The 27,865-nt window shown below is 49.6% G+C and overlaps 3 protein-coding genes across 9 annotated transcripts; 2 read left to right on the forward strand and 1 right to left on the reverse strand.

Moving 5' to 3' along the window:
* Positions 1 to 15: 15 nt before the first annotated feature.
* On the forward strand, positions 16 to 2,242 carry LOC133392073 (uncharacterized). Of its 2 annotated transcripts, none has more exons than XM_061650134.1 (4): positions 16 to 401; positions 470 to 547; positions 621 to 704; positions 776 to 2,242. In XM_061650134.1, the coding sequence occupies exons 1-4, from the start codon at positions 386 to 388 to the stop codon at positions 958 to 960; spliced, it is 363 nt and encodes a 120-aa protein (XP_061506118.1). In that variant the 5' UTR covers positions 16 to 385; the 3' UTR covers positions 961 to 2,242. The 2 variants fall into 2 exon arrangements, with proteins under 2 accessions (XP_061506118.1, XP_061506119.1); XM_061650135.1 differs by having other exon boundaries at positions 18 to 401; positions 624 to 704.
* On the reverse strand, positions 1,012 to 19,436 carry LOC1281058 (unc-112-related protein). 6 transcript variants are annotated; one of them, XM_061650126.1, is made up of 7 exons: positions 19,345 to 19,436; positions 17,702 to 18,297; positions 8,857 to 9,005; positions 4,031 to 4,423; positions 3,387 to 3,955; positions 2,615 to 3,305; positions 1,012 to 2,529 (listed from the first exon to the last, which is right to left on the reverse strand). In XM_061650126.1, the coding sequence occupies exons 2-7, from the start codon at positions 17,826 to 17,828 to the stop codon at positions 2,329 to 2,331; spliced, it is 2,130 nt and encodes a 709-aa protein (XP_061506110.1). In that variant the 5' UTR covers positions 17,829 to 18,297; positions 19,345 to 19,436; the 3' UTR covers positions 1,012 to 2,328. The 6 variants fall into 6 exon arrangements, with proteins under 6 accessions (XP_061506110.1, XP_061506113.1, XP_320993.2 ...); XM_061650129.1 differs by having other exon boundaries at positions 19,350 to 19,419; XM_320993.5 differs by having other exon boundaries at positions 19,227 to 19,399.
* Positions 19,437 to 21,213: 1,777 nt separating this feature from the next.
* LOC1281056 (uncharacterized) lies at positions 21,214 to 27,824 on the forward strand. The gene is made up of 14 exons (XM_550752.4): positions 21,214 to 21,382; positions 22,242 to 22,556; positions 22,641 to 23,333; positions 23,406 to 23,684; positions 23,771 to 23,902; positions 23,973 to 24,224; positions 24,297 to 24,482; positions 25,201 to 25,323; positions 25,413 to 25,570; positions 25,843 to 26,057; positions 26,139 to 26,303; positions 26,388 to 26,498; positions 26,569 to 26,955; positions 27,025 to 27,824. The coding sequence occupies exons 1-14, from the start codon at positions 21,269 to 21,271 to the stop codon at positions 27,822 to 27,824; spliced, it is 3,930 nt and encodes a 1,309-aa protein (XP_550752.4). The 5' UTR covers positions 21,214 to 21,268.
* The last annotated feature ends 41 nt before the right edge of the window (positions 27,825 to 27,865 follow it).

Here is a 27,865-nt window from a genome sequence, read left to right on the forward strand (position 1 = left end):
GTAGTCGTGCAACCGTCATTTCAAATTGGACGAACAAATGCGCTCAGCGCCACCTAGCGGAATTTATAGGAAACACATTACAAAACATCGGCTTTCCAGGGATCGGCACGTCACTTTACATCAACTCTTTGCTTCATCCGTCCGTGTTCATTAAAAGGCAATTCTTTTTCTGCTAATTTAACATAGCAATTCAGCCAGAAACGTTCATTTAGTGGAATGCAATAGGTAACTGTATAAAAGGCGATACAAAAACACATAGAAAGCGAAAAGAGCAGAACCAAAAGAGCTGTCATTCCAGTGGTACAGCAAAAACCTACAGGAAGTCCATTTCTCAAGACAAAACCAAACCGTGAAGTCATCACGCTGTCAACATAAAACATTCAACATGTCGGAAGAGAAAGGTAAAATATATGCTTTACATCTGCTACAACAGCATGGTAACGATTTTGATGGCACGTTTACCTTCCAGCTGAAAGCTCCTCATCCCAGGAAACGTGCATCTACACCGTAGAAACCAACCCATCCGGCAACGGTCATGAAATCCATGGTAGGTCCAACAAAACCGACTCAAAACACTTTACATTTCCGCCAATCTCAAACGTTATCATTTACGCTGCTAGCAGACATTTTCCATGTCGTGCCACCGCAAAGGAAGAGAAAGATACAAACCAAGGGTACAAGAATGACACGCACCACACAACCTCGTAAGTAACGCCTCAACATCCTTCCAACATCCAACGGACACGTTTGCTTGTGGTTTCTTGTTCTGCTTTAGCTCCGAAAACGGGAGAGTGTGTCAAATCCAGCTACAAAGCGTGTCTGGTGTCGGCTATAAAGAAAATGGTACTAGTAGACAAACTCGAAACGGAGATCCTAGCACGTCATCGTAATTTCACCTTGAAAAATCGCGAACAAACAACTGCTCCCAACGATCCAACCAACGCCAATAGTGGTGCATAATCTTCCAATCCCACAGTCACACAGAGAGAAAGAGAAAGACACCACTGCTCATCAGGTATTAATTGTTAATCGAATTTATTGCTTCAGTACAACAGTAAAATTAGTCCTAACATGTTTGCCTACGAAACGAAGAACGAATTACACATGACAAAAAAAAACAGTACGTCCCCCCTGTCGCTGCGAACTGGCGTGCGTCCTCGCTCTGTATCCCGAACCCGAACAACAGCGGTAAGTGCAAGGGAGGTAGCGAATTAGTTTGTGCTAGTTGTAAGTGGATATCCACCAATCAGGCGTAAGTTGTTCGCTAAGTGCCACCCCGTGCGAGCATGTTAAGTAGCTTCGGATAAGGGCTTGGTGCGTCTACATTCGACAGTTGCGTCGCTCGCCGGTTCGTCTACTAAGTTGTTGCTGTTTCAAGTTAAGTTTTTGTTAACCAGTAGTGCGTTAAAATTAGGCAGGAAGAAGGGACCAACTCAATTACAAACATACTAAACAACGTACGAACAAACACATTCACATTCACTGCCATCGTTGGCATAGATGCATGGTACAGCCTACGTCAGCCATTATCCTTTTGCAAAGAGGCACCGTTTTTTTTTTCTCTCTCTCTAGTTTTTGTCACATGATTATCCTGCAAAAAGGTACAGGAAGACAGTACAGGATCCACTACAACCCGCTTGGAAGGCTATCGCGGACACGATTGTCGTTACGCGTTCAATCCCGCTTGATACGGATGGTTGCGGCAAATCCGACGCAATCACCGTGCCGCCTCAATACTTTTACTTTCGCTTCTAATTATCAATAAGTAAGGCAATTTGATTGTATTTTCGCTTTTTGCTTTCCTTCGGGCTTGCTTCCAATATTTCTTTTAACAATTGCTAGCTAAAACTCGTACACAAATAGTTCCAATCGCACGCTGGAGCTAAGACACCAAGCCCGAGCTCGCGTGTCGCACATATCCTAAATCGAATTGGTTTTGCTTCTGCTTGTTGCTGCAGAAATTTGTTAGACAACAAAAGCTTTGTGTTTTGCCAAAGAAAACTGTGATACAGCAATGGGACCCGGCCGATCTTTGGTCCAACTGCCACAACACCATCCCGAAGCAACGGCTCAAAAGAATACAAACGGAAAGGGTTAATTGGGATCTTCCCCTCCCTATGGATAGGGAGAGGGACACGATTATACAGTAAACGCTATACTCTCTAATCAACTAATGTTATGTACAGTACAACAAAAGAGTCAAAACGAAGATTAAAGTTTACACGTAAAACAAGTAAAATTATGCCAAGGCATCGCCATGCCATACTGTGGTTGTGTGTGTGTTTGTTTTGGGAACGGCATATTATTGACGTCTCCCCTTTCACCTCCCTAATTCCAGCCACCCGTTAGCTTGTGGAATAGCTCCTCGTTGAGCGTCTGGTTCGTTTCCTTCGAGCGCATTGACATGAAGATGTAGCCACCGATGAACTCGTGTATCACTTTGCAGTCCGCCGACAGACAGGAGAATACGACCGTTTCGTTCTGGAACTGTACCATCATGCACCGGATCTCCCAGTTGACGTTCCAGGCCTGCAGTGAAACAGAATCGTAGAGAGCAATGAGTCAGTAACTGTCAGAAACCTCCAATTATACACCCCACAACAAAACTACCCACCTTCATTGTGTTGTATCGCCACGTCTTCAAATGGTCGCCGGTGGCAATGTCCATCTTCATGATCCGGTTGCTAGCGACACCGAGCAGCTCCTCCTTCTTGTGCCCGTCGAACTTGATCACGAACAGCGTGACGCCGAACTCGGGCAGGCTCTGCCACGCCCGGATGTAGCTCAGCTTCGCCTCGATCAGCGACAGATCCTTCACGTTCGCGTGCGCCTCCAGCATGCGGATCATGGCCTTGCTTTTAAGCTTTTTCGCGTACCGCGGTGCCAGATATTCGCTCGGATCAATCTCCCCCGGATTGATATTGATGGCCGGTGCCTGGGCCGGCTTTTGCATGCTGAGGAAGGACCGGATGCTGGCCACCTCACTGTCGTACGAGCTGTCCGCGAGCGACCGGCCCTTGGACGCGAGCCGACAGGCGGCCATCCACTTTGCGTACTGCTCCTCGTTGTCGCACCGGATCCACATCTCGCTGTTGATGCTCTGCTCGAGCGGCACCTCCAGCTTGATGTTGAACTTCTTCTGCGCCAGATTGACCTCGGGCGTCACCTCGCACCCGCGCAGATTGATCGTCACCTGGGGCGCACTGTTGGCGCGCGCGTCCTCGCGCGACTTGTACAGATGCAGATGCAGATCCTTGTACGTGAACCAGTAGCGCTTGTAGCCCTTCAGGGTGAACTTTTTCGGCCTGCGAAAGAGGGAAGATTAAAGAGGGTACGGTAAAGCCTCGTCTCCAAAAGCGTACAGTTCCGAAAACACACACACTTACTTCAAGAATCGCAAATAATCGGTCAGCTCCGGGATGTGGGTAATGTCGCCAGCGTTCACCCCATTGCTCGGTCCCTCGAGCGTAATCTGCAGCTCGCGCAGTGCCGCATCCACGTCGTCGTCTGCCGCATTGTCCAGGCTGGAGGTGTCGATGCCCGAGTCGGCCTGCGGCACCTCGTTCTGCTTGTTCACCTGCAGCTGCAGCGCGCCGAACATCAGCATCTCCTCCTCGGTGCAGTCGATCTCCTCGTTCAGCAGCTGCCACTTGGCCTGCTCGTACAGCTGGTTGATGCGCACCTGGTCGTACTTCGGGTTTAGGTCGAAGAACGTGTAGTACTTGAAGCGCAGGCAGAGCGTCTCAAACTCCCGTATGCCCTGCTCCATGATGGAGAGGGACGAATCGAGCCAGCTAATGTTCATGCGCGCCCGCTCGACCAGCGTTTTCGGCTTCAGCAGGCGCGATCGTGCCTCCGGGCTCGGTGCGTACGGACTGTAGGCCAGGTTTTCATTCCCATCGCCCGTGCTGGACGAAGAATCGCTATTGCCCGACCCATGGCCGTGTCGTAGTGTCTGAAAGGGGAACGGGAAGAGACCATTACAATCGGTTGCAGCTAGCGAAGTCGCACGAAAAAAGCTACAACTTACGCCCGTCGGTGAGCTGATCGGTGTGCTTTGGAGGGCCGGTTTCGGCGTGGAGAAGTGCGCGTTCGGTACCGGTGCGCACGAGAACGGTCCCTGGTGGACCGGGCCGTCCAGGCTGCCGTTGCTACCGTTCAGGTTGTGGGCAGCGACCGGGATGAACGTGTTGGTGTCCGGCGCCAGATGGATGTAGTCCCGCCCGTTGCCATTCTGTTCGATCGGGATCTTCTTCTTCGCCAGGTCGGCGTAATTCTTCTTCAAATGCATCGGCTCGAGCGGCTTGCAGAGGGACAGCTCCTCCGGGTGTCTGATGCCAAGGTCCTTGCAGAGTGCGACCACCGCACCGAACGTTTTGATGGAGAAGTCAACCCGGCAGTCTAGGTATCGGAGGTCCGGCATCTAAAAAATGGGGGAGCAAATGTGATGCAACAGTGCGTCTATGATTAATGCATTGTTCCATGCAATCGTGTATGAGAGTGTCATAAAGCAAACCACAAACTAGCTATCAATTAGAACCTTGAACCTTCGTCATTCGCCCCACCGTGACGAGCAATTTAGTTCATGTCCGCAGCCCCATAATAATAAAGGCTAACGCATTCCCGTGCGCACAACGTGCCGAACGTGACGATGATACCCCAAGCGGGCGGCAGCAAAACGTTGGCATGTGTTGGTGGCACATTTCAATTAAGATTCATTACGAGGGCAGCAAACCATTTAAATTAACCCCGCGCGCTTTCACTTCCTTACGCGCTGCTGTGCCCATCCTCCGGCTAGCCGACGGCGCGCCATGGGAAGAAAGTCTTGCGAGAGAATTTAAATGTCTGATGCGCACAAAATCACAGCTCCTCTACTTTCCCCGCTCATTCATTGATTTAATCGCTGGCTGGGCCATCAACTAGTTAATAAAAACAAACAAATTCTGCCCTTCTCTCTCTCTCTCGATCACCGTGAGGGGACGCATTGGGGGACTTTCGGTGACCCAGTTTCGTGTGCGCTGCGATCTTCTCCGTTATCCAGTCATCGCGTGAAAAAAAGCACACCAATACTGGAGCGGTTTGTTTCTGTTTCCAGTCACTTTGGTGTGTGCCGCGATATTCTGTGCGTGCCTTGGTTCTACGCCTCAGCAACAGCGGCCGTTGTTTCGTTATCTTGCGAGGAGCGAACAAATAATCCTCCCGCGCCCCAAACAAAGCAAAGTTATTCCATCCCTTGCTCCCGATACGGCACGGTAAAATCGTGACCAAATGGCCAGCACCGTACTCCGAAACGGGCGCTCGATGGCGCGTGCAAAACTGGACGCCGTTCTGGACGGCCTGTGTATCGCACTGATGTCATGGCCCCAAAAGCTCTCCGAGTGTGTGAGCTCGGCGCGACACGCCAAAACGGAATAATTAATTCGTAACTCTTGTCTCTCTCTGTTGGCGTCGCCTAAGTTGTGCGTTACTCTAATGAATTGTTTGAAAAGGCGTTAAATGGCCGCTGTCCGCTCATTCACAGCTTCGCCGTTGATCAACTTTTAGTGCGGCTCGCTTGTCCGCTGGAGCGTTTTTAGCAGCAAAATGAAGATTTAATCCAAATTTGTTGGGTCGTGCTTTTTTGTCGAAAATCCTCATCATATCGCGTGTCACGAAACGAATCACGACCTTTTTTGGGAGAAAGTGTTCGTTGCGGTCCGGTACGAGCGCGTCTGTCAGCATTTTGCATGAGTCATGTATGGTTTATGTTTGTCCATATATTATAGTGATAGTGATTCATGCGAAAAAGTGTGATCAGCGAGCGCCCTTTTTTCGATTTCAGTTGGTCCCGTTGGTTTGGTCCGGTTGGGGCCTTGGCACTCGTTTTCCCCCTTCCGTGTCGTGATAGCGAATAACCAGCGGGGCAGCACTACGACTTGGTTAGGTGCCAACAAAGCGCTTGCAAATGCATCACAAAAAGCATCGCCCCAATCGCATGTGTTTGCTTGGCGCTGGGACGCAAATGGGTAAATGTGTGGTCTCGATTCTCGCTTTTGGATAGCTTCAAAGTTGTGCAAATGACTCAAGTGAGTGCTCAACGCATAGAACTCGCAATAGTTTTATTCAAACATTTACGATAATCGATAACCGACGACGAAGTGTTTGCGTCATGTTTTCATACTTAATTCACCATTAAGCTCTTTCTCTCGTGCCTCTTTCTTTCACTCCTTCACCATCTGGTAGAGGCTTGTAATTGAACCAGCGCAAGCAAAAGGGGTTGTAAAAATGCTTGAGTTTCATGACAAACACCGCAGGCTTAACTGTTTCACTGTGGGGAACTAGTTAGTGTACCCACTGATAAACAGAGCAAATACACCACGGTAAACATGCGGAGCCGTGGATCGGGAGATACGCGCGGTTCTGATACCAAATGGTCGGGACAGGCTCTGGCATTCTCACACACACACACGCACGTCCATTCCGAACGCCGAAAGAAGGCCAACCTGTGTGCTAACAGCCTGGGCCGCTGTTGCAATCACGTCGACATCGTCGTCGTCGTCGCCCACTTAAACCAGGCGGCCACTTTTCGACGCCCTTCGCGTCAAATGTCAAGTATCCGCCACATTGTAGCGCACAGTCTGTATGTGTGTGTGTGGGTTTTGCTGGGTGTCCCTCATCACAACTGTTTTGCTAAACTACTTAAAAACAAAAAAAAAGAGCGACCCGGGGGAACGAAAGTTTTTCTTCGAAAAATTCTAAAACACTCGCCCCAAATTGGCATTAACCCACGGTTTAGTGCGCAAACGCATCCAAAGGCGAACAGTTGGCCGGTGGCCAGGTTTGTTCTGGACGGGCAACCAACCAACCAACAGGTGCTGCTCACCCCTTCTGTAACCATTCGTAGGTGTCTCTGTGTATGTTGGTTGCTCTGTCCCTTTCCTCTCTTGGTAAAGTGTTCTGCCGCGGGGAGCGTGATTCAAACCTTGAACCAAACCCATCCGGTGGGAGATTTAAGGAGATCGACGAACGGTGTGGAGTGTTGTGGTGTGCTTGCAAGAATGCTTCCAACCTGCACACTGCACACCTTATTAGCTGCGGCAGAATGTACTCCAACGGAGACCGGATGTTGCTAGCCGCGCAAAGGTGCGGATCACTGTTGATAGCGCAATACGTCACCAAACCGTACCATAATTGGATTAACGATCACTCCTCGCCGCCACTTGACATTTTTTTACGCTCACCATTGAGGGGGAGTCATTTAACATTCTAAAATATGCATATCCACATAATAAGCGTCGATCGCACCCGTAACGCCTCCACGCACAGGCCCCAAAGCAGACCCGACTCGAACTGTGGCCAAACTAGATCCGAACTAACTCACAAGCGCCATTCGGCGGCTGTAAGGTGTCCGCCGGCCCTCCCCTCCCCTGGGTCAAGATTAATGAATCCTTCGGCGGCTGGAATGTGACCACTGGAGGTGGAGATTGAATTTCCCTGACGCCTCCCATACGCAGCACCATGCACTTGGCGAAAAGCTTTACGTTCCAGTGAGCCAACAGCTCCAAAAACCCGCCCATCGTGCCACATTTTAAACATTCATTAGGTGGTTCGTGCGAAGTTGTACGGTACATTTTAACCCCTGCCACACTCGTATGCTAATGCATTTGCGTTACCGCGCAACCGGCAAACCTACGCTCGGCAAAAACAATCGTATGCAGGGGGGGGGGGAGGACGCACGGAGACGCACCACCGGGGTTGTCGTCGCTGGTCGATCGCGTTCACGTTCGACTTCGACTTCAACAACGGGGCGGGCGGGGATGGCCTCTCATGCCTAAAAATAAGCCGCTGCGTACGATCGCGCAACTGATCGCGCACTCGGCTGGTCAGCAGCGTGGGGCCAGCGGATGTGGTTCATTTCGATACGCCACGCCAACACACGGCCTCCTTCTTCTTTAGTCTAGGACGGGGAATGGCGTGTGGCCATGTCATCTCCGGTTATGATCGGCCGTGCGGTGATGGAGTGCTGAAGCTCGCGCATCTTCGCTGCAAAAGCCGCGCACATGCACGTGCTCGTTAAGAGAGTGTTTTGCTGTGGCGGGACGACGAACGGACCAACCCCCGAAAAAGGTCAATAGGCAATAAAAATGGCGGACCTAGGGTACGCCAGAAAGTGATCGCGGTCGCGTTTCATATTTTTAGCGTCGGAGTTGGCCCTTTTTGTTGTTGTTGGTTTGTTTGCTTTAATGGCCTAGATGTGCGCAGGGGGATGGGGTTGGGTACTGTCTTCGGTTTTCATAACCGTTCCTCCCACTCTGTATGCTGCTATGAGATCGCACGGTTGCTCTCGGATCGGTTCTGTGTGGGACGTGCGAAGATCAAATAGCACACACATACACACACACATGCAAGACCAGCAAACGCTGCTGCGGTGCTAAAATTCGATACCGTAATACTTGAGGAGGGTTGGGACAACTGTTTTTTGGGATAGTCAAATAACACGATCATCTTGTTGACCGATCGAGAGTTGTTCATTTGCAGCAGCAGCAGCGTCAAGAGCACGTTCAAAGACAAAAAGGCCGCCAAACAGACCCCGCTCGTTGACCTGCGAAATGATTGTCCACGTTGCGGTTTTCGTACAGATGGCGTCGTTGTACCGGAAGCTACTGCAACTATATTGGCCAATTAAGCCATTCCAGTAGACCCAGGAGATGGATTTTTGAGACTCCTACGTGTACGGTTTCTTGGCATAGCTTAAGATCCAGTGTGTACTGTTGGTGTTGCAACAGGGTTGCAACGGTAATCCACCCATTCTGATGCGATAAAACAGGTACAAGGGTGGGTTCGTTCCGTTCCAACGAAATTGACGAAGCCGCTTACCTGAACTCGCAACGTTTTGTGCATCGGTGTGAAGTGCAGCAGGGCGTCCGCGTGTAGGCCCACCTGGTCGAGCGTTGACTTGGTGCGCGTCAGCCATTGGTTCCGGGTCGGCCACCACAGTGCGTGGTCTGACCAATCTTTCGGGTTTTCTGGAAAATGGAAAGACAAACGAGGAGATGTTTAAGTAATCCGCCACAACAGCCAACAGTGCGTGGTTTAGTTTATCGCCGTAATCCTAGTGAATGTTTAAATTTCCTTTTTGTGCTATTTTTCTATATTGATATCGATGAAATAAAGCTTTATTGTATATGCTGATTCAAACGGAATTCAAACTGCCGATCTGTTAAGTACCAACCAACGATCCTTATATGGTTGCTGTAAACATCGTACATTGCTTGATATGTTGACGTACTTGGAAGATAAATAAAACATCATACAACATACAAACATTTGACAAGATAAGGCTCAGTACACACGGTGCTAATCTACGCTGTTGGCAGAAAACGTTACAGGGTATGGTTCGAACAACATTTCGCCACGAAGCAATAAACCGTTTGTAGATTAAGCTGTCAAACATCCGCAGCCGCTGGCCCGATGGCCCATAAACGGCCCAACGGAGGGTCGATTTGCACATCCCTTTTGAAACCGATAAAATGTAACAAAAGGATGCACACAATTAATGGTTGCAGCACCAATATCCCTTTACAATGTACGCGTCGTTCACTCGCAACAACTTTCGCTTGCAATTTAGTGCAACTGTGTGCATACTTTCTCTTCCCAGGCGGGATGCGCTCACCGCCGCACATTTGGGTCGTAATTTAAACCCTGCCCACAGATCTCCGGCGGTCACAGTCCCGTATATTTGTTTCCCTCTTGCCCGGCCCATTCCGTAACAACATCCCAACAGAGCAAAACCATCTGCTGGCAGTTACCGGGGGTGTGTATGCGCGTTGTACAGTGTAATTCATTCCGCTTCATTTTCCGCTCCTTCTTGTCTATTTTTTCCTGCCTCTGAATGGTTGGACATTCAGGAACTTCCACACTGATGAATCGTCGATTTGGGTTTGATTTCGGAATTTGTGCAACCACTTGAAAGACATTCAGATCGGCCAGTTGTTGGTTATTGGAAGATTACCCTAAAAATAACCCATCACGACTAGAATGCGGGTTTCCTGGTCTTTTGGCATCGATCACTCGCAAGAACTCGTAGAGCAGTAAGCACACACCAACTACAGATGTGTGGTTTTCATCACACACACACATGAAGATCACACACACACACACACACACACACGCACACATGAAGATCACACACAGTAACTCATCTCAAGTGCTCTCCGGATGGATTCAGATTTCCTCTAAAGGCTTTTGCATCTTCTTCCGACCCGTAATGACACCTCCGGTGTACTCTCCGGCTTTCCCAATCCCCTTCGCACTTCACTGGTATTCATCCGCGGGCCCGGGACCCGCCCTGGCCCTGGACGGAAAGTTGCCAACCGAACCGAAACATTACCGAGACTAGTCGACATGTACGAGCGCGGCGGGTTGCGGCGGCATCGTCTCAGTTGTCTCGGCATCCGGGGAACTGGGGCTTTGTTGGGCGAGCTATAAAAAGCGATGCTCGCAGATATTTATGAGAATTCGAAACACACATCGGCGAAGGTTAAAGTTATGCTAGGCAATATCTCAACAGCTCCGAGTGGAAGATTTCCAACCGAGGAGCGCAGTGTGAGGTGATATGAGGGAAGGCGATTGTTTTTCGAAAACATTAGACTCCGATCGTACTACCTACCTTCCCTCGCTCGCCCTAATAATTCTTCCCAAGGAGAATGGTTTATGCATGCGTGTGCGATTGCGATGGGTTTTTGCGTTTTTCTTGGTGCTATAAATAGTACAAAAACCGCTAGCCGAACTTGAGCATCATCTCGTGGCGAGCGAGGCAGCGTGTGTTTCAAGCTAAAACAAAACCTTCACCAGACAGAAGAGACGACAGAAGAGGATTTTTGGGGCGGTGAAAGGAGTGTTCGAGTTTTATTTATCGCTCTTTGTACGGGGCGGCACAGTGGCGTGTTGCAAGGTGTTTCGAAGCAATTTAATTAGAAGCAAACGATTCAGGAATATTAATGCGTTTAATATCGAATATTAAATCTCATTCTGTTTTAGTTTATTGCACAAAACTCCCGCATCATCCATTTCATATCCTGACCTAATCAATCAAACAAGACGCTAACAGTAAACCTCATCATATCCTTCCTTTTCAAGCTCACGCTCCTCTCTAAACCTCTATATCGACCCGCCTGGACACAGGACATCGGCCACCGACATTTTTATTGCTCCATTAACCACTATTAATCACTCAATTTACACGCCATAACCTTGTGCAGGCGGCTTTGTGGCAGGAAATTAACCCGCTTCCTTCCGTTCAATATCGGGGAAAGGTTGCCCGTTATACCGCCTAGAACCGGCCTTCCGCTCACTCGGAACCCTGGTTCACCGTCACCGAACACTGGTGATAAAATTTCCCATTTAATCCAGCGCCGATGACGGTAAAAGTGTCACTGTGGCTGGCTGCAGTGTCTGGACGGGTGGGAGTTATCCGGTGCTGAATAGTGATAGCGCGCACACCACGACCCTTTTTTCCGATCGCGCGTAGTTACGGCCCGGGCCACGGCACGGTGTCTTGTGTTTGATTGTGTTCCTAATGGCGATGGCAGTGGTGGAATGGTACACGTGATGTCTGCCGCAAACTGTGCAAACAGCGGAAGATTCCGAATGTAGGTCTAGGCTCGAGCGCGCGCCCGAGCTTCTGCTGCCATCGTACGCCATTTGGGGCGATGGTGGTGGAATTCAATGTCAATGTTGGGGAAGCGCGCGCGTCGCCCCATCGAAAAAAAAAACGCAACGCCTTATCGTACCGACGGGATCACGGCGACGACGCCCCTCGAATGACACGAAAAAAGGGAGCTAATGCCGCCTGCGGGCGTATGTGCGAAAAGAATTTTATCGTACCAACGGCTGGAGGAGAGGAGCGTCGTACGCGGAAATCAGGGTCGGTACGGTACCGCCGCTGTTTGAATGCCAGCATTTGTTTTGCGCTTTGCGCCTTGTGTGCTTCCCTAGCGTACGCGATCCGCCCTAGCGGCTGGTCAGGGTTCAGCAGCAGCAGCAGCAGCAGCTGCGCCGAAACTGTCATGATTCGAAGCAAAAATGCCATCCAAATGAAAGGAAAGGACCGCGTTTGTGGTGGTGCTGGACGCCTCGTAGAAGGTTAGAAGTGGATGGTCGGCTGGCGGTTTAGGATGAAGTGCCGCCCGCGCCTCGTGCTCACAACGCACAAAGAGAGGGAGTGTGGTGAAGTACATCCAGCTGCTGCTGTTGCTGCTGCTGCTACCGAACATCGTGTCGGTGTTTCCCCTGTCAAACGACGGGGGGAGAAAAAATTGGAACACATGCAGTCATAATGTTCTCGCTCGCTCGTTTATGTCGTTGTTTTTCTCAAGGGCGTGTGCTTTAAGATGCGTTTTTGGGGTTTAAAACGAAACAACGGGGGCAAATGGTTTGTCGCGTTAGACACGAGTCTCATTGCTGAGGGAACACTTTGTAATATGAAGTGGTTGAAGGATGTCTGAAGAATGCTTGCTATATAAAGCTCTTAAAAAGGGCTCAAAAGGTTTACTTTAATGAGTAAAAGGGTTTAACAACTCATAAAAACATTGCTTCAACGAATGTCTTCCTAAGGCCCGGGTCTATGCTAACATGTTGAGGCAATAGCAATAGCATTTCCGGATTTGTATATTTATTTCAAAAACTGTACACATTTTTGCTCAAAAAGTAATTTAAAATTATGTTGAAATTATTTTGTACCCGTTTTGGTATGCAAAAACGTCCGAAAATGTTCCATGTAACATTTTCATAGACCTGGGCCTAACTTCAACACACAACACGACATCATCCCTTCAATCCAAGGCCAACTCAGATGGCGCAATCGATCTGATCTAGGTTTGCTGTGGCGACTACTGAACCGTCCCCGTTTGACGGTATCGGAGATTGTCCACCATTAATTTAGCATAAACAAACACGCCCGATCCTTCGAATGTAAATGAGACACAAGCGCTGCGATGAAATCGCTCGGCGGCCTGACCAGTCACCTCCGTCCGTAATACCTCACCAATCCACACATTAGATCATCCGCTTCAAGGAGTTCTGATTAAAGCAGGCCTGGCAGTACCAAGTACCAACGGGTGGACGAACGCGAACGTGAAAGAGGAGGAAGAAGAAACACGCCGTGCTCAATGTGCTCAATGGAATAGTTTCTAGCACCATCGGGGTTTCTTCCGATGTCGAGATTGTCGATCGGAACCGTCTGCGCTACTTCCTTTCCCGGAGTGGGCCTGAATGTGTGTGTGTCCCCTCACTTCTACTTCCTCTCAACCCGCGCACACACACACACACACACACAAACGATCATCTTTCGTTTGCTCGCTCGTAGGCGCACTATTGCCCAAGGTGTATGGACGCATGGAGCCGAACCATTAGCTCAACGCGCAGCCATGGCTACGCAGCGGATGGGAGTACAAGACCAGTGCGCGACAAGGTCTTTCTGTCTGTTGTGCATCATTCAAACGCGTCTTGGGAGTGATGGTATGCGTGTGTACGCGCGGACGCGCTACATTGCGTTTGGTCCGTGTGGAAATGATTGAGGGACTTGATGTTTTTAAGATTCCCAGTATAACCCCGTATCGGAATGGAGGATGCAGATTGCCTCCGCACGGACGATGAGGTGTGTGGGAACAAGTGTGTTGATGTGTTTTGTTTTACGTGCGTCGTATCCGCCCCCTCCCTTGCTCTCTCCACCGCCTGGCTCTTGGATCGATCCGGGCAAAGGAGCGACCGAAGGAAACGGTCGGCCGTATTTTCGTAAACAAAATATTAAACACCATGTGTGCTGGTAATGTAATGTTTGTGTGTGCGGGGATGAAACTTGGCACGAGAGGGGAATGCATTAGAATTCACACCCGTCTTGTGCATGGTTTCTCCCTTCCACTACACCCTCGAACAAGCAGTTCGAACTTCCTTGACACGGCTGTTTTTGGGGGCGATAAAGCGAGACAGAGAGATCCGATGATCACCGAAACACCCTGTGCGAGCGAGGTAGTTATGATGCTGCTGCTGCAGCATGATCACGCACGACGACCATAACGCGATGGCGGAACCGGAGGCACTGGCGCGGACACAGCTTAAAATGAAACCAAGGACGAGTTCCTTATATGGTAACAGTGCGGCGGGCAAAGAAAACGGTACCTTCGCAGTGTCTGAGGGGGAAGCTGAGGGAAGGAGTGAACTGAGGTGAACTGAACTGGATGGTTGGCATGGAGATGGAGCAAGAACAAGACCACATTGCTATACGGCTGCGGAACGGATGGATGCAAGCGAACGAACCGTGCTGCGACAGCGTATGATGGTGAGTTTTGCTTTCCCTTTTTTCCCCTTTGTAGTGCAGTTTATATTTTAGTTTAAAACAAACTTTTCCCAATTAAATTCCAATCCATCCAACCTGAGCAAGAAGAGTTCCGATAATGTAGGTAAAATTATAACAAAACGGCCAAAGGAACGCCCCCTTCAATTAATGTTTACCACGAGAACCGTCGGCCATTTAATACACCACCGGGTCGCGATAGTAGCGTCGCCATTGCCTTCTTTATCAGGTGTATGAAGGCGACGCGCGTACCTCTACAAACAGCGCGTATAGTCGCGATACGGTGCAGCGCTCGAGCGACTCATCAGCACCAGCACACACACACACATACACCGACCAACCAAAAGGGAAGATAAATCTTTCGTCGAGACGCGCTGTTCAAAGTGGTGTTGGTGCTGCTGATCGCTGAGGATCGCGCGCGCTTGTTTATCTCACCCCATTCTTCGAACGCGCTCGCTGTTTGTGTGAGTGGTGCTCTCTCGCTTCGAGGTGTGGTTGGCCGCAGCAGATTCAATCCATCCGCAGCCATAAGCTGCCTGTGTTGGGTGGCTACCGTTCGTCGTAAGTGCTGCGTCATCAGCTTGCGGGTCAGTAGTGTTGTGTATTAGTTGGTATCTCGAATTGCTACCGGTCAGCCCTTCGGCACGGCACGTACTACTGCTCCCCCGTGTCTTCGTGCTATGTACGTGTTCTTGTTGTTGTTGTTGTTGATGACAGACGAATAGTTGATCTGCGGTACACGCGCCTGGTGCCTTGTCCCAACTCGCCCTCTCTTACTAGCGCTTCAAACGCCTCAATAAATGAAAATATTCTATTAATAACTATCGAAAACTGAGCGCAAACCGAAAGACGCCGCAACCGATCTACGACGCGAGGGACCGATCGTACCAACCAAAAGCGCAAGAAGGAGGATCTCGCCCGCTCTTCCCGCTGACGTGTTAACGCCAAATGATGGTGAGTTACCTTCCCGGCCTGCTGGGAAGACAAATACTTTCTTTTCCCTTTTTAAACCCCGCCTGTATGCGACGCACTCACACAAACACACCGGCATGCATACATGGCTCTGAGGGGTTAGGTAGGGGATGCTGTAGAATGTAAATAAAGGGTGCGTTAGCAATGAGGAGCGAACGCGATCGGCTAAGGTCGACAAAAAACATTTCTCGATAAATCGTAAGGACGAACAACAAGAAAGTTCAACATCCGGAACCGAAGTGTTGCACCATATTTAATCTCAATCCTCCTGCATTCAAACGACGGAAAGTCCAACAACTGACGGGACGATGACGTAAGCAGCCACTTCACCTTCCCACCGTCTGGGATGATGGCCAAATAATTATTTTTGGTCCGTGAGTCACACTGATCTGCACTGCAACTTTTCGCTCCCCACACACACACACATCCGGGCCTGCGTTGGTTCCGGTAAAGGGCGGGGGGTTCGTACATCCGGTACGAGATTTGTTAGGCAGCCCAGGCGCTGGCACGACGTGAATGTTGAAAAGCCAGCACGGCTCCCGAGGGGACTTGATTGCGAGCGCGTGCCTTGGACAATCCTTCCCCTTTTTTTTGATGAGCGAAAATGTTGGTTCCGCCAACACACACAGTGCGAACTTTGGAACGCCAATCGCGCGGGGAGGTGGTTTCTTCAGGTGTAGTGGTGTTGTTTTTGTTTTTTGCAAGCAAACGGGCAACGACGGCATTCCAGTATTGGGAACGGGTTTTTGCACTGGGGCCTGACAAGCCGTAAAACACAACACACATACTCACACACACGCAGGCCAATGGAATGGAGCCAATGGAACACACGGCGGCGCACCATGCACTGGACAGAAGGCGAAAAATGCAAAGTGTGTTGCACATTTGGTTGCAGGTTCAGCCGGGCCCGGGAGCTTTTTGTAGAGTTGGAGTTGGACTCGACATCTTATCGGCGCCGCCCCGCTCGCGGGGGCATTAATTGACTCTGGGGTAAGTGCAAACAGACATTATAATGCGCACGAGAGCGTGTTCGGCAATCTTTGGACCGCTATCGGTGACTGTGACCTTAGATGTAGAGGCTTGAATCAATGAAGTCTTTTGATGGTTTCATTAGAGCAATAGTTATGTTTACAATTTAGTTCAAGCGACAATAAGATTGGAATTCGTAGATCGGAAGATCGGAGACAATTATCATCTGGACCTGCCGTTCTTGCTTCTTGTGCAGTAATTTACTTAAAGTTGTAACATTTTCAGGATTTATTTTCTAAAGCCCTTTTCAAAGTATATTTTATAGTATCGTTAGTTAGTTAGTTAGTTAGTTATAAAACTTTAAAACGTATATCAATAGTGGCTCTGATGAATTAGTCACGAGTATTTCAGTACTTTTTTATAGAATTCCTCCATGATGGTATATTTAATTAAAAAATCAATTAATCCATGCACTGTTTCTAAGTGGAATATGATGTTGTTTTATGCATTTGACTGTGCTACAATGATACCCAATTCGTTACCCAATAAAGTATTATGCATAATTACTCCAATTGCTGGAGATTCCTGCGTTCGAACCCGGGGGGATATGCACTTCATAGAATAGTTTCTCTGACAATCATTGGAAAACATTCGTGGAAGTGCCTCTGCTTCATTGCTCCGTGACAACACACCATTAATCTAGTTCTGCCTGTGTCACATTTCGATTCTCGTGACTCGTGGCAATATGCAACTGGTAAAAATTTAGGTACAATCTCATGTGTGTTACCCTTAGAATACCCAACAAATGTGGTGCAACAGAATTAAATTTGATTACAAAAAGTAGAATAATTCCGAATATTAAAGCTGTTACTGCTTTAAAATAGATTAATCGTGTTTTCAAGACTATTTCCTCTATTTTGTTCAATATCCTGTAAAGTTTGTGAGTAATTTGCACACCATCCTAAAGCCACTTTGTTCGAATTTTGCACATTTTATCACCCAGCCTTTCGACTAGAAGCCTTACAGTAACGCCTGATGCGTTACGATGCGTAACACCACCCATGGGTACAATCTTTTAACACCAAAGTGCCGTGTGCCCCCACGGTGATGGGTAAAAGCGCATTCCAATGGGTCATACACACCTGCCAAAGGCAACTGCACCGCAGGCCAACGCAACTGGTCCACGGGGCAACCTCCCGCCAGTGTGATGTCCAGTTGGATGGGAGATTTTTTCGCCATATACTTTCGCGAGTTTATTTTCCTTTTTCCCTCCCCCCACAAAGACACCAGCAGCTAGCTCGCGCAAGTGGTCCGGTTTTGGTGTGCAACCGCGGCCATCGTTCTCCCCACAATGTTTTCCACGTACGTACAAACACAGACACATAGAAACACGAGCCCACCACGTTTGGGGGGCAAAAAAACACTTACCTGGATCGACCAGACGCAGCATTACACCGCCGATGTGCAGATCGCCCCGGACACGCAGCGTTTTCTGCACCTGAAGGTCGGTAATGTAGACCTTCAGGTTCCAGGTATTGTCACCTACGTGTATCATGTTGTCGCGTTGTGCCGCTTTTACCGCCGCCTCCGGCTACCTTCGCTACAAACACACACACACACACTCACTTACTTATAGCCACTACCACACACCAGCAGGGGACAAGTGCACTTTGCACGCCCTTTTTGCACGTTGCCGTACAGCACAGGCAATCAGTAGACAAATTTTTTTTGGGATTGGGATGTAAAACTGCCAATCTTATCTTTCACTTCTTCACATGAACATACACACTCACTCACACACTCAAACACACACTTGGAAGGCACTTGATCTCAGACCCGGATAACGCACTGGCCTTCCCGTTGGAATGCCACTTTCTTCACGACACTTTCTCTGCCGTTGTACCTTTTACACGCCTCTCGAGCGGTTCGGTGCAGAAAACGAGACTTTTTGCTAACGAAACAATCTTCAAACGGCCAACAGTGGCCGAAAGATGCTGTGTTGCTTGAGAAGAGACACACTGAAACTGTACCAAATTATGCCGCATACAAAGAAGAAGAAGAAGAAGAAGAAAAACACATAAATTAATTTCTATGAATATGAATCGATATAAGCACAGCACGGAGTCTCTAGCCCTCGCTCTCTCGCTCGCTCTCGCTGTTTTGCGTGATCATTTACACATGCGATCAGTTGGTTCGCGCGCGCGAGAAGATCTCACCCCCCCTTTTGAACGTCGATCGCGCGTACCAGTATGCTCTCCAATCCCAACCCCTCACTAGGGACGTGCGTCTGTCTCTCTGTGTGTGTATGAGTGGGTTGGTCGGTTCGTGGTTTTTGCCCCACAACGGCAAAAGCGCTTCTCGAATAGACGTTGACGTAATCAGTCGCCGTGGGGTGCGCGCTACCTACAACCCCCTTTTGCGGAGGGTGCTGTGCCGATGATGATGATGATGATGATGGTGGTGGACGGGAATTTGCACGACCGACCCCTACACTACACGCCAGCGCTTGATGTCTTCTGTGTTTACGTGTAAAGGCACGCCGAGGACGGTGCCAGGGCGACGGCACTGCAAAAGGGCTTGGGCCACAAAAAAAAAAACAAAAAAAAAACCACGTTCACGGAACCAACCACCGGGGCAGCCGACACTGATAAGCGCACACACTCACTCACTGTTCTGTTGGAATGCGCTGCCACGGAATCTTCACCCATACTACACCACCAGCCAAGCGCTAGCGGTGTGTAAAATAACACATAACACACACAAAGAAACACCCCACGATAAAAGAAATTATAATCAATCAATTGCTGAACAAACAAGAAGAAGGACGGTAGAACACCACACACGCGTTTAAGCACCTCCGCAAAACAACACACGCACGCAGGGTTCGGAGTGGGAGCTAACAATAATAAATGTCGTCCGCAGCGAGGGTCACGCGAAACGACGGCGTACGCACCGAGATCTTGTTGGTGTATCTTAGCGCGGCATCGCTGGCGTGTCGCGTTTTGGCAAGGGAACCGGGTAACGAACACCACACCGCTATTGTGTGCTAGGTACTGCCGAGAGCGACTAACATTACTGTTGGGCTTGATGATTTGTCCACTGCACAGCCGAGCAGGAGGCGAATGAATGTGCGTTCCGTTCGGGTTTCGGAATGCATGCTTGCGCGGACGGGTGTAGCGATGTGTGCGTGCAATCTTGGGCTTCTTCTGCGCAGTTTCGATGGCGAAGGGACAAGTGGTGCAACATATGTTGGCGTTATGCTGTGCTGCGGGCTGTCTATCGCTTCTTTTTTATGGTGTTTCATCGATGTACAGTCTTTCTCCGAGTTACGCGAATAATGCGTTCCGGAGACATTCGCGTAACTCGGATTTTCGCGTAAGTCGAATATCACATGTTACAGCAAAAATATACTTTATTTATCATAATTTTTGATTGAATTTAGTTCATTTATGTAATACTTATTTGATGCAATTGGTGTAGAAAATTTGGTTATTTATCGGTAATTATTTTTCATTTGACAATTGATGGAGAAAATTGTACTGATTTGACATCTGAACTGTCAAAAATAAAAATTCGCGTAACTCGAATTCGCGTAACTCGAGTGTCGCGTAACTCGGGGAAAGACTGTATATCACTGTCTAACATTGGTTTAGCAATTAAAAGGATTTATTTACAATTTCTAAAGAATTTCAACAAAATGTAAATTTAATAAGTTGCATTATGTTTTTGCTAAATTAGTAATATTAGTATTTTGATGCAATTGGATTTTACAACATTTCACACATCCGAATCTCTCTGTCATCTCATGAGAACAAATGTCCTTAAAATTTGTTTATTTAAAAAAAAAGAAAAAAGAAAAAAGAAAACGACAGTCTCAAGTTCTGCCCAATAATTTCAAAATCTCTGGCTGTAAATAAAATTAAAGAAATATTTATTATTTTTAAATCAAAATATTGTTAAAATACAATTATAGTTGAAAACTACCAACAAAACATAAAACGACGTTCGTCTATTTGGCTTTCCAGGCCCTTTGGTATGGTCGAAGGGAAGAATGGCGCTGCATTTGCCATCGATCGATCGAACACATTGCCCTGTGTGTGTAAACGGCGCATTAGCAGCATCGTTCGTGCCCCTATCTAACGACATTGATGTTGAATGCATGTGTATGTGTGTGAGAGGGTGTTATTTACCGATGAGCAACCCCCGTGATGACGGTAAGGGGTAAAGTATGCTCAACTGATCTAGATCAGTCCCAAACGCGCTCAGGGTGCACTTTTGGGTCGAATGAGATAGTTTTCATTTTTCTTTTATTTATGTTTAAACATTGTGCATTTGTAAAATATGCTAAACTACATATAAAACGAGAAGCAGCGACAAAAAAATCGGTTTCATTGGTTCTACTCGCTGCCATTGCAAACAACAGCCGCCTGCAAGTACTTTCTTGTAGCGCCATCTGTTATCCGATAGCTGTACTAAGAAATTGGTCTCTATTTTTCAAATATTTTCAACGTTGAGCTTTGTACCGAGATTCGTTAATTTATGTACGGGTATTTAAAATTCATCATCTTCCCCTCGCTCTTTTCCTAATGTATCCTCTCTCCTCACTTAAATCCTCCATTTAAATCAATTACAGTGAAAGCGGTGCGACCCACATGTTTTCGCCTAACTGCGTTCCGATTATGCATCGGTTCAATTATGCGGGAAGCGATTGGTTGATTGAATCTATCAGAAAGATGCACAGCTAATTAACGATAAAACATTTGATTTATTGTTTATGGAATACTGCGACAAGATTCACTTCAAATTTGAATTTAAAAAATCTAATTCGTTTACCCGCAAGTACTTTTAAATCGACCCCCAAGTGTATTATCATCCCGAAGGACACTCCAATCCCGTATCAGAGCACGCTAAAACCCAACAGCCAGATTAACCGGTCTATCAGTCTTGTCCGCATTACCTGTGGGAACGGATGCACAACGGCGAGTAATAGTGAGGATGATCCGTCGAACGAAGCTGCTCGGTATCTGCGGTGTCGTGCTGGTGGTGGTGCTGGCGCTAACGTTGGGGCTCGTGTTCGGGCTGCAGAGTGACGACGACGGTGGGGACGAAGTAAGATTTTCCCATTATTCCCATCGCGACCAAACACTGGTCACCGAACAGGCTGGCTAATAATTAGGCGGTACAATCTTATCAAGCAGACCCAACAAGCGAGAAGAACCATCGCCAGATAGACTGGGAGCTTCTCGATAATTGTCTTATCACAAGTCCGTTTCCGCCACACGCTAGCTAAGGGCATCATGTGAGTGAGAAGACTGATCACAAATCACAGGACAAGAAGGGCAACGTGTTCGATTGAAATTAATATTTAAATGAGTTTGTTTACACATGTTTCTACTGAAACATGTCCAGTATCGAATTAGCACAAGGATTCACTCGTCCTTGTGATAGTGTTGGCACGCTTCGACGGCGATACCGCACTACCTTAATGCCAGCTCGGCGACGAAATTAAAAAAAAAATAACGCCATCAAACCGTATTGGTGTTGGGGTTGGCGATTGATGATAAACCAACCCCTCCTCCTCCTGCTCCGCCGCCGCTGTGATACATAAAAGGTAGTCGCGAGATTTTGTAATGAACGCTGCCGTACAACAACGCATGATCAGTTTTTCGCTGACTGCCGACCGGTGCACCACACGCCGCCACGGTCTCGCACAAAGTTAACCTAGGAATATAGGGGGGAAGGAGTTGTGTTTGTGTTTGGCAAAAGTGTGTGTCTGTTGCAAATCATGTGGCTTCGTAGCGCCACCGTTCTGGCGCTGTGCCTGGCCTTCGCTGGCTCGGTGAAGGTAACGCGTGATGATATGTGCAGTGAATATCATCCGATCAACACATTGCCTTTGCCGCTTCACCCCGACGGAAGGTTTTCGATTGATTCTCACTATCTTCGTTTCATGCTTCTTCCACCAAAGGCGGAGCGATCGTTTAAAATCGACTATGAGCGGGACACGTTCGTGATGGACGGTAAGGACTTCCGGTACGTGGCTGGATCGTTCCATTACTTCCGCGCCCTGCCCGAAACGTGGCGCACGAAGCTGCGCACGCTGCGTGCCGGCGGGCTGAATGCGGTCGACCTGTACGTCCAGTGGTCACTGCACAACCCGCGCGACGGCGTGTACAACTGGGAGGGTATCGCGAACGTTACCGACATCATCGAGGCGGCGATCGAGGAGGATCTTTACGTGATCCTTCGCCCGGGCCCGTACATCTGTGCCGAGATTGACAATGTAAGCACCCACAGCTCAACCCACAACACTGAAGCGGGTGGAAGTTTGTAACGTTTCAATTTCCGCGATTTCATCTCCCATCAGGGTGGTCTACCGTACTGGCTGTTCAACAAGTACCCGGGCATTGCGGTGCGCACCAGCGACGCCAACTACCTGGAGGAGGTGCGCAAGTGGTACGGCGAGCTGATGAGCCGCATGGAACCGTACATGTACGGTAACGGTGGGCCCATCATCATGGTGCAGATCGAGAACGAGTACGGTGCGTTCGGCAAGTGCGACAAGCCGTACCTGAACTTCCTGAAGCAGCAGACGGAGCGGTACGTGCAGGACAAGGCGGTGCTGTTCACGGTCGACCGGCCGTACGACGACGAGATCGGTTGCGGCCAGATCGATGGCGTGTTCATTACGACCGACTTTGGGCTGATGACGGAGGAGGAGGTCGATACGCACGCGGCCAAGGTGCGCTCGTACCAGCCGAAGGGTCCGCTGGTCAACACCGAGTTCTACACCGGGTGGCTAACGCACTGGCAGGAATCGAACCAGCGCCGACCGGCCCAACCGTTGGCGGCCACGCTGCGCAAGATGCTGCGGGACGGTTGGAACGTCGACTTCTACATGTACTTCGGTGGCACTAACTTTGGGTTCTGGGCGGGTGCTAACGATTGGGGACTGGGCAAGTATATGGCGGACATTACGTCCTACGATTACGATGCGCCCATGGACGAGGCGGGCGATCCAACGATGAAGTACACCATCTTCCGGGACATCATTGGAGAGGTAAGCGCAGTGGGAGGGTGTTAGGGATAGAAAAAGGCTAACATATCATATCATTTGTGATTCCTTTTTCAGTACATTCCGCTGGCAGTGATGCCGATTCCGGATCCGGCGCCGAAGATGACGCTGGAAGCTATCGAACTGACCATGGTTGATACGATTCTTTCGGAGCGTGGCCGGGCAATGCTCGGTGTAGAGGCCGCCAACAAGGAGGGCGGGCTGCTTACCTTCGAAGCGCTGAACCAGAACTCGGGCTTCGTGCTGTACGAGACGACCCTGCCGAAGCTGACACGTGACCCCAATATGCTCACTATCAACGGTCTGCACGATAGGGCGCAGGTGTACTTGGACCAGGTAGCGTACAGATACGACTCGATGCCGGCATAATCCTGATAAGTGTTGTAATTATCAATTGGCTCTTCTTCGCTACCACATTTCAGTTCCTAGCCGGTACGTTGGCTAGGGAGAACGCCATCGATTCGCTTCCCCTCACCGCCGGCTACGGCTCGGAGCTTTCCATTCTCGTGGAGAACCAAGGGCGCATCAACTTCGATATCCTCGATGACTACAAGGTATGACGGAATTATGAGAGCTGTTCAACTGTTCTGCTTCCGAACCCTTCTTATGTGACTCCTATTGCAGGGTATTTTGGGCAACGTCACTATTCAAACGTTTGCCGAACCGTACACCAAGGAGCTGGAGCAGTGGAAGATCACCGGCTATTCGTTCGATGACTACAGCAAGGTGGAACAGTTCATCAATACCGGTTCCGGTGGTTCCGGTGTGAATGGTCGCGGAATGGCCGTGCATGGGCCGGTTGTGCTGAAGGCGGTGTTTGACGTTCCGGCGTCCGAGATTCACGATACCTACATCAACATGGACGGATGGGGCAAGGTACGGTGTCGATCAGTTCCCTCCCGATAAATAGGGTCCTTAATGAGCGATATTCGCTTCGCTTCTCCGCAGGGTTTCATCTTTATCAACGGTTTCAATCTGGGACGCTACTGGCCAGTTGTTGGACCGCAGGTTACGACCTACCTGCCCAAGGAGCTGCTCAAACCGACCGGCAACACTATCGTGGTGGTCGAACAGCAGAAAGTGCCCGCCGATCGTATGCTGCATTTCTCTGCGAAGGCTATTCTGGACGAAGCCTAACCCGTGGAAACGCGATCGTTACTCGATTGGTGATCGAAAAGAGCCACCAGAAGGGTGAATAAAGACATTCCATCTTTTATTTAGAATCAGAAACAGACACTGCTGCTCAGCTATGATTAGTTAATGTTGCGATCGCTTATGACGTATGATCATGCCACAAGAATGATATCACACGATGATATCACACGAGATAAAATTCTTTCTGAAGCATAGTTTTTAATCTGCTTAGCTCCAACGGCTTCTTGGGCAAACCTTATCGTTCATATCACAATCAGCTCTCACTACACCAACTACAACTTTTCTCTCCAGTTACTCACGTACCCCCCAGTCCAGTCTGACTCATCCATGCTCTCTCCTGGTCGTCCATGGTCTCTCACAAACATGCCAAAATACATCCACCCTGACCTTTGCCTTCACTGGCTTTTACTGCCGGCGAACAGCAGTACCATACCCAATTGAATAATTGCCTCCTCAAGAACGCACGACCAACCCGGGTTCCTCTCCTCATCCGTCACAGTTATGCGTAGAATGCCATTACGCGTTCTCTCCCCACCCCAAATACGCCCCTCGGGGACAACAGTGTACGTTTGCTTGCTCTCTGGCAATGGTCGGTTTGCGTCTCACGCTTATCTACATGCGAGTTCCAACCCAAGCAACGGGACACTCCCTCTGGGCGCAATGTGTGCGGTGGACGCCAAACCCGCAGCTCAGTTGATCGGTGCGTGCCCGCAGGAAATGTGCTCTGTGGAAAACCAACTGCACCAACAACATGGCTACCGTGGTGTGCACTCTGTTCGCTTTGGTGTGCCTGCTTGCTTCTCCCCGGTCGGTCGATATGGTAAGGTCAATCGCTCCTTTCCCATTGCCATCCACCCAACACTTTGGGGCCTAATCGAACGGATGCTGTTTACTGTTTCACCTCTACAGCGACTGTTTAGCATCGACTACGATAACGACACCTTCGTGATGGACGGTAAACCCTTCCAGTACGTGGCCGGCTCGTTCCACTACTTTCGCGCCCTGCCCGAGAGTTGGCCATCCATCTTGCGGTCGATGCGCGCCGCCGGCCTGAATGCAATTACGACGTGAGTGTATAAACAACAATGCAAAGTGATCAAGATCTCACTGTTACTCCATGGGGATAGCGAGCTTTCCACCAGGGGGTTTGTTCGATGACAGCATAATAGGTTTAATGGAGGGGGCGTCTGTGAAGTAGATGATACTTGTGGGCAAGATAAGCACTTTGTTTTTATTGTAGCCCTGCAGTGGAGAAACTGATAAGCACACGTTGCATATGGAGCCATACTACCAGGCGCGGTCATTCAACTTCTTTTTTCTTCTACTTTCTCTCCCACAGGTACGTCGAATGGTCCCTGCACAACCCAAAGGAGGATGTGTACAACTGGCAGGGAATGGCGGACATCGAGCACTTCCTCGAGCTGGCCGATAGCGCCGGCCTGTACGTTATACTGCGCCCGGGACCGTACATTTGTGCCGAGCGCGATATGGGTGGCTTCCCGTCCTGGTTGCTGCACAAATATCCCGATATACTGCTCCGCACGAACGACCTTAGTAGGAATGCTCAACAAATGGCTGGCCCTTGTGCTTTGGTTCATTTGCTGCTAATCTTTCTCTTTTTTTGTATCTACCCAGGGTATCTGCGGGAGGTACGCACCTGGTACGCTCAGCTGCTGTCTCGCGTCCAGCGGTTCCTCGTCGGACAGGGTGGTCCCATCATAATGGTACAGGTCGAGAACGAGTACGGCTCGTTCTATGCGTGCGATCACAAGTACCTCAACTGGTTGCGTGACGAGACGGGTAAAATGTCACCAAGGCTTCCTCTCACCTGCTCTAGCTCACTCCTAATAATTTGACCTTTCGTCCAATCTCTGTCTCCCGTAGAGCGATACGTGATGGGCAATGCGGTCCTCTTCACCAACAATGGGCCCGGGCTGGAGGGATGCGGCGCAATCGAGCACGTTCTAAGCTCGCTCGACTTTGGACCCGGAACAGGTAGGCTGGAATGTCTGCGAATGCTCAATCAGGCACGCTAAAACTGAGCCCCGCTTCGCACTATTCGCAGAGGATGAAATTAATGGATTTTGGAGCACGCTGAGAAAAACGCAACCCAAGGGCCCGTTGGTAAACGCGGAGTACTATCCCGGCTGGTTGACGCACTGGCAGGAGCCGCATATGGCCCGCACGGACACCAAACCGGTCGTGGACAGTCTGGACTTTATGCTCCGGAACAAAGTCAACGTAAACATCTACATGTTCTTCGGCGGGACCAACTACGGGTTTACGGCTGGTGCCAACAACATGGGCGAAGGAGGATACGCAGCCGATCTTACCTCGTACGACTACGATGCACCGCTCGATGAGTCCGGCGATCCAACGCCCAAGTATTTCGCCCTGCGAGACACAATCTTGAAGTACTTCCCCAAGCCCGATCTGCCCGTGCCGAAACCGAGTAGGTCTTTCCAGGAAGTGACCCAAAGACAGTGACACGTGTAGCTCACAGCTTTGTCTCGTTTTGCAGCTAACAAAGTGCAACTCCCACCACTGAACATGACCCGTCTGGGCAGTCTTCTCGACCCATCCCTGCTGGAACGGCTCGCCGCGCAAACGGTCACCTCCCGACTGCCCCTGTCGTTCGAGGCACTGAATCAAGTGTCCGGGCTCGTGCTGTACGAGACGCTCCTGCCGGACGACATCAGGACGGACCCACGTAAGCTGATCGTCGAAGGTGTGCACGATCGGGGGTACGTGTTCGTGGGCGACCAGTTCGTCGGTGTACTATCGCGCGAAAACCAAATCAACACGCTGCCGCTCGCCCTGGACGCTGGCCAGACGCTGCGCATCGCCGTCGAGAACCAGGGCCGTATCAACTTTGGCATTGCGAACGATGGTAAAGGCATCCTCGGGAGCGTGTTCGTCAACACCCGGCAGCTGTACAACTGGACGATGTACGGGCTGCCGCTGAGCGACTTTAAGCCCATGGTCCACGCGATTAGGCACCACCGGAAGCATCACCACCGTGTCCGCAGGGCGTCACAGACAGCCGGCACGCCAATGTCCCTGTACTATGCGATATTCGACATCGAGGGACAGCTGGCGGACACCTATCTCGATCCGACCGGATGGGGCAAGGGCATCGTGTTCGTCAACGGGTTCCTGCTCGGTCGCTACTGGCCCACGGTGGGGCCACAGGTTACGCTGTACCTTTCGAAGCATTTGCTAACGCAAAAGAACAACTACCTGGCGGTGATCGAGTATCAGAAGGAGTTTGGTGACTCGATACCGCCGCTCAAGTTCTCGGCAACTCCTTCGTTTAACTGAGCGCGTTTGTTATCGTGCTGCAATCGTGTGCTGCAATCGTG

The sequence above is a fragment of the Anopheles gambiae genome, chromosome 2 (genome assembly GCF_943734735.2).
Source record: "Anopheles gambiae chromosome 2, idAnoGambNW_F1_1, whole genome shotgun sequence".
Taxonomy (NCBI): Eukaryota; Metazoa; Arthropoda; class Insecta; order Diptera; family Culicidae; genus Anopheles; species Anopheles gambiae.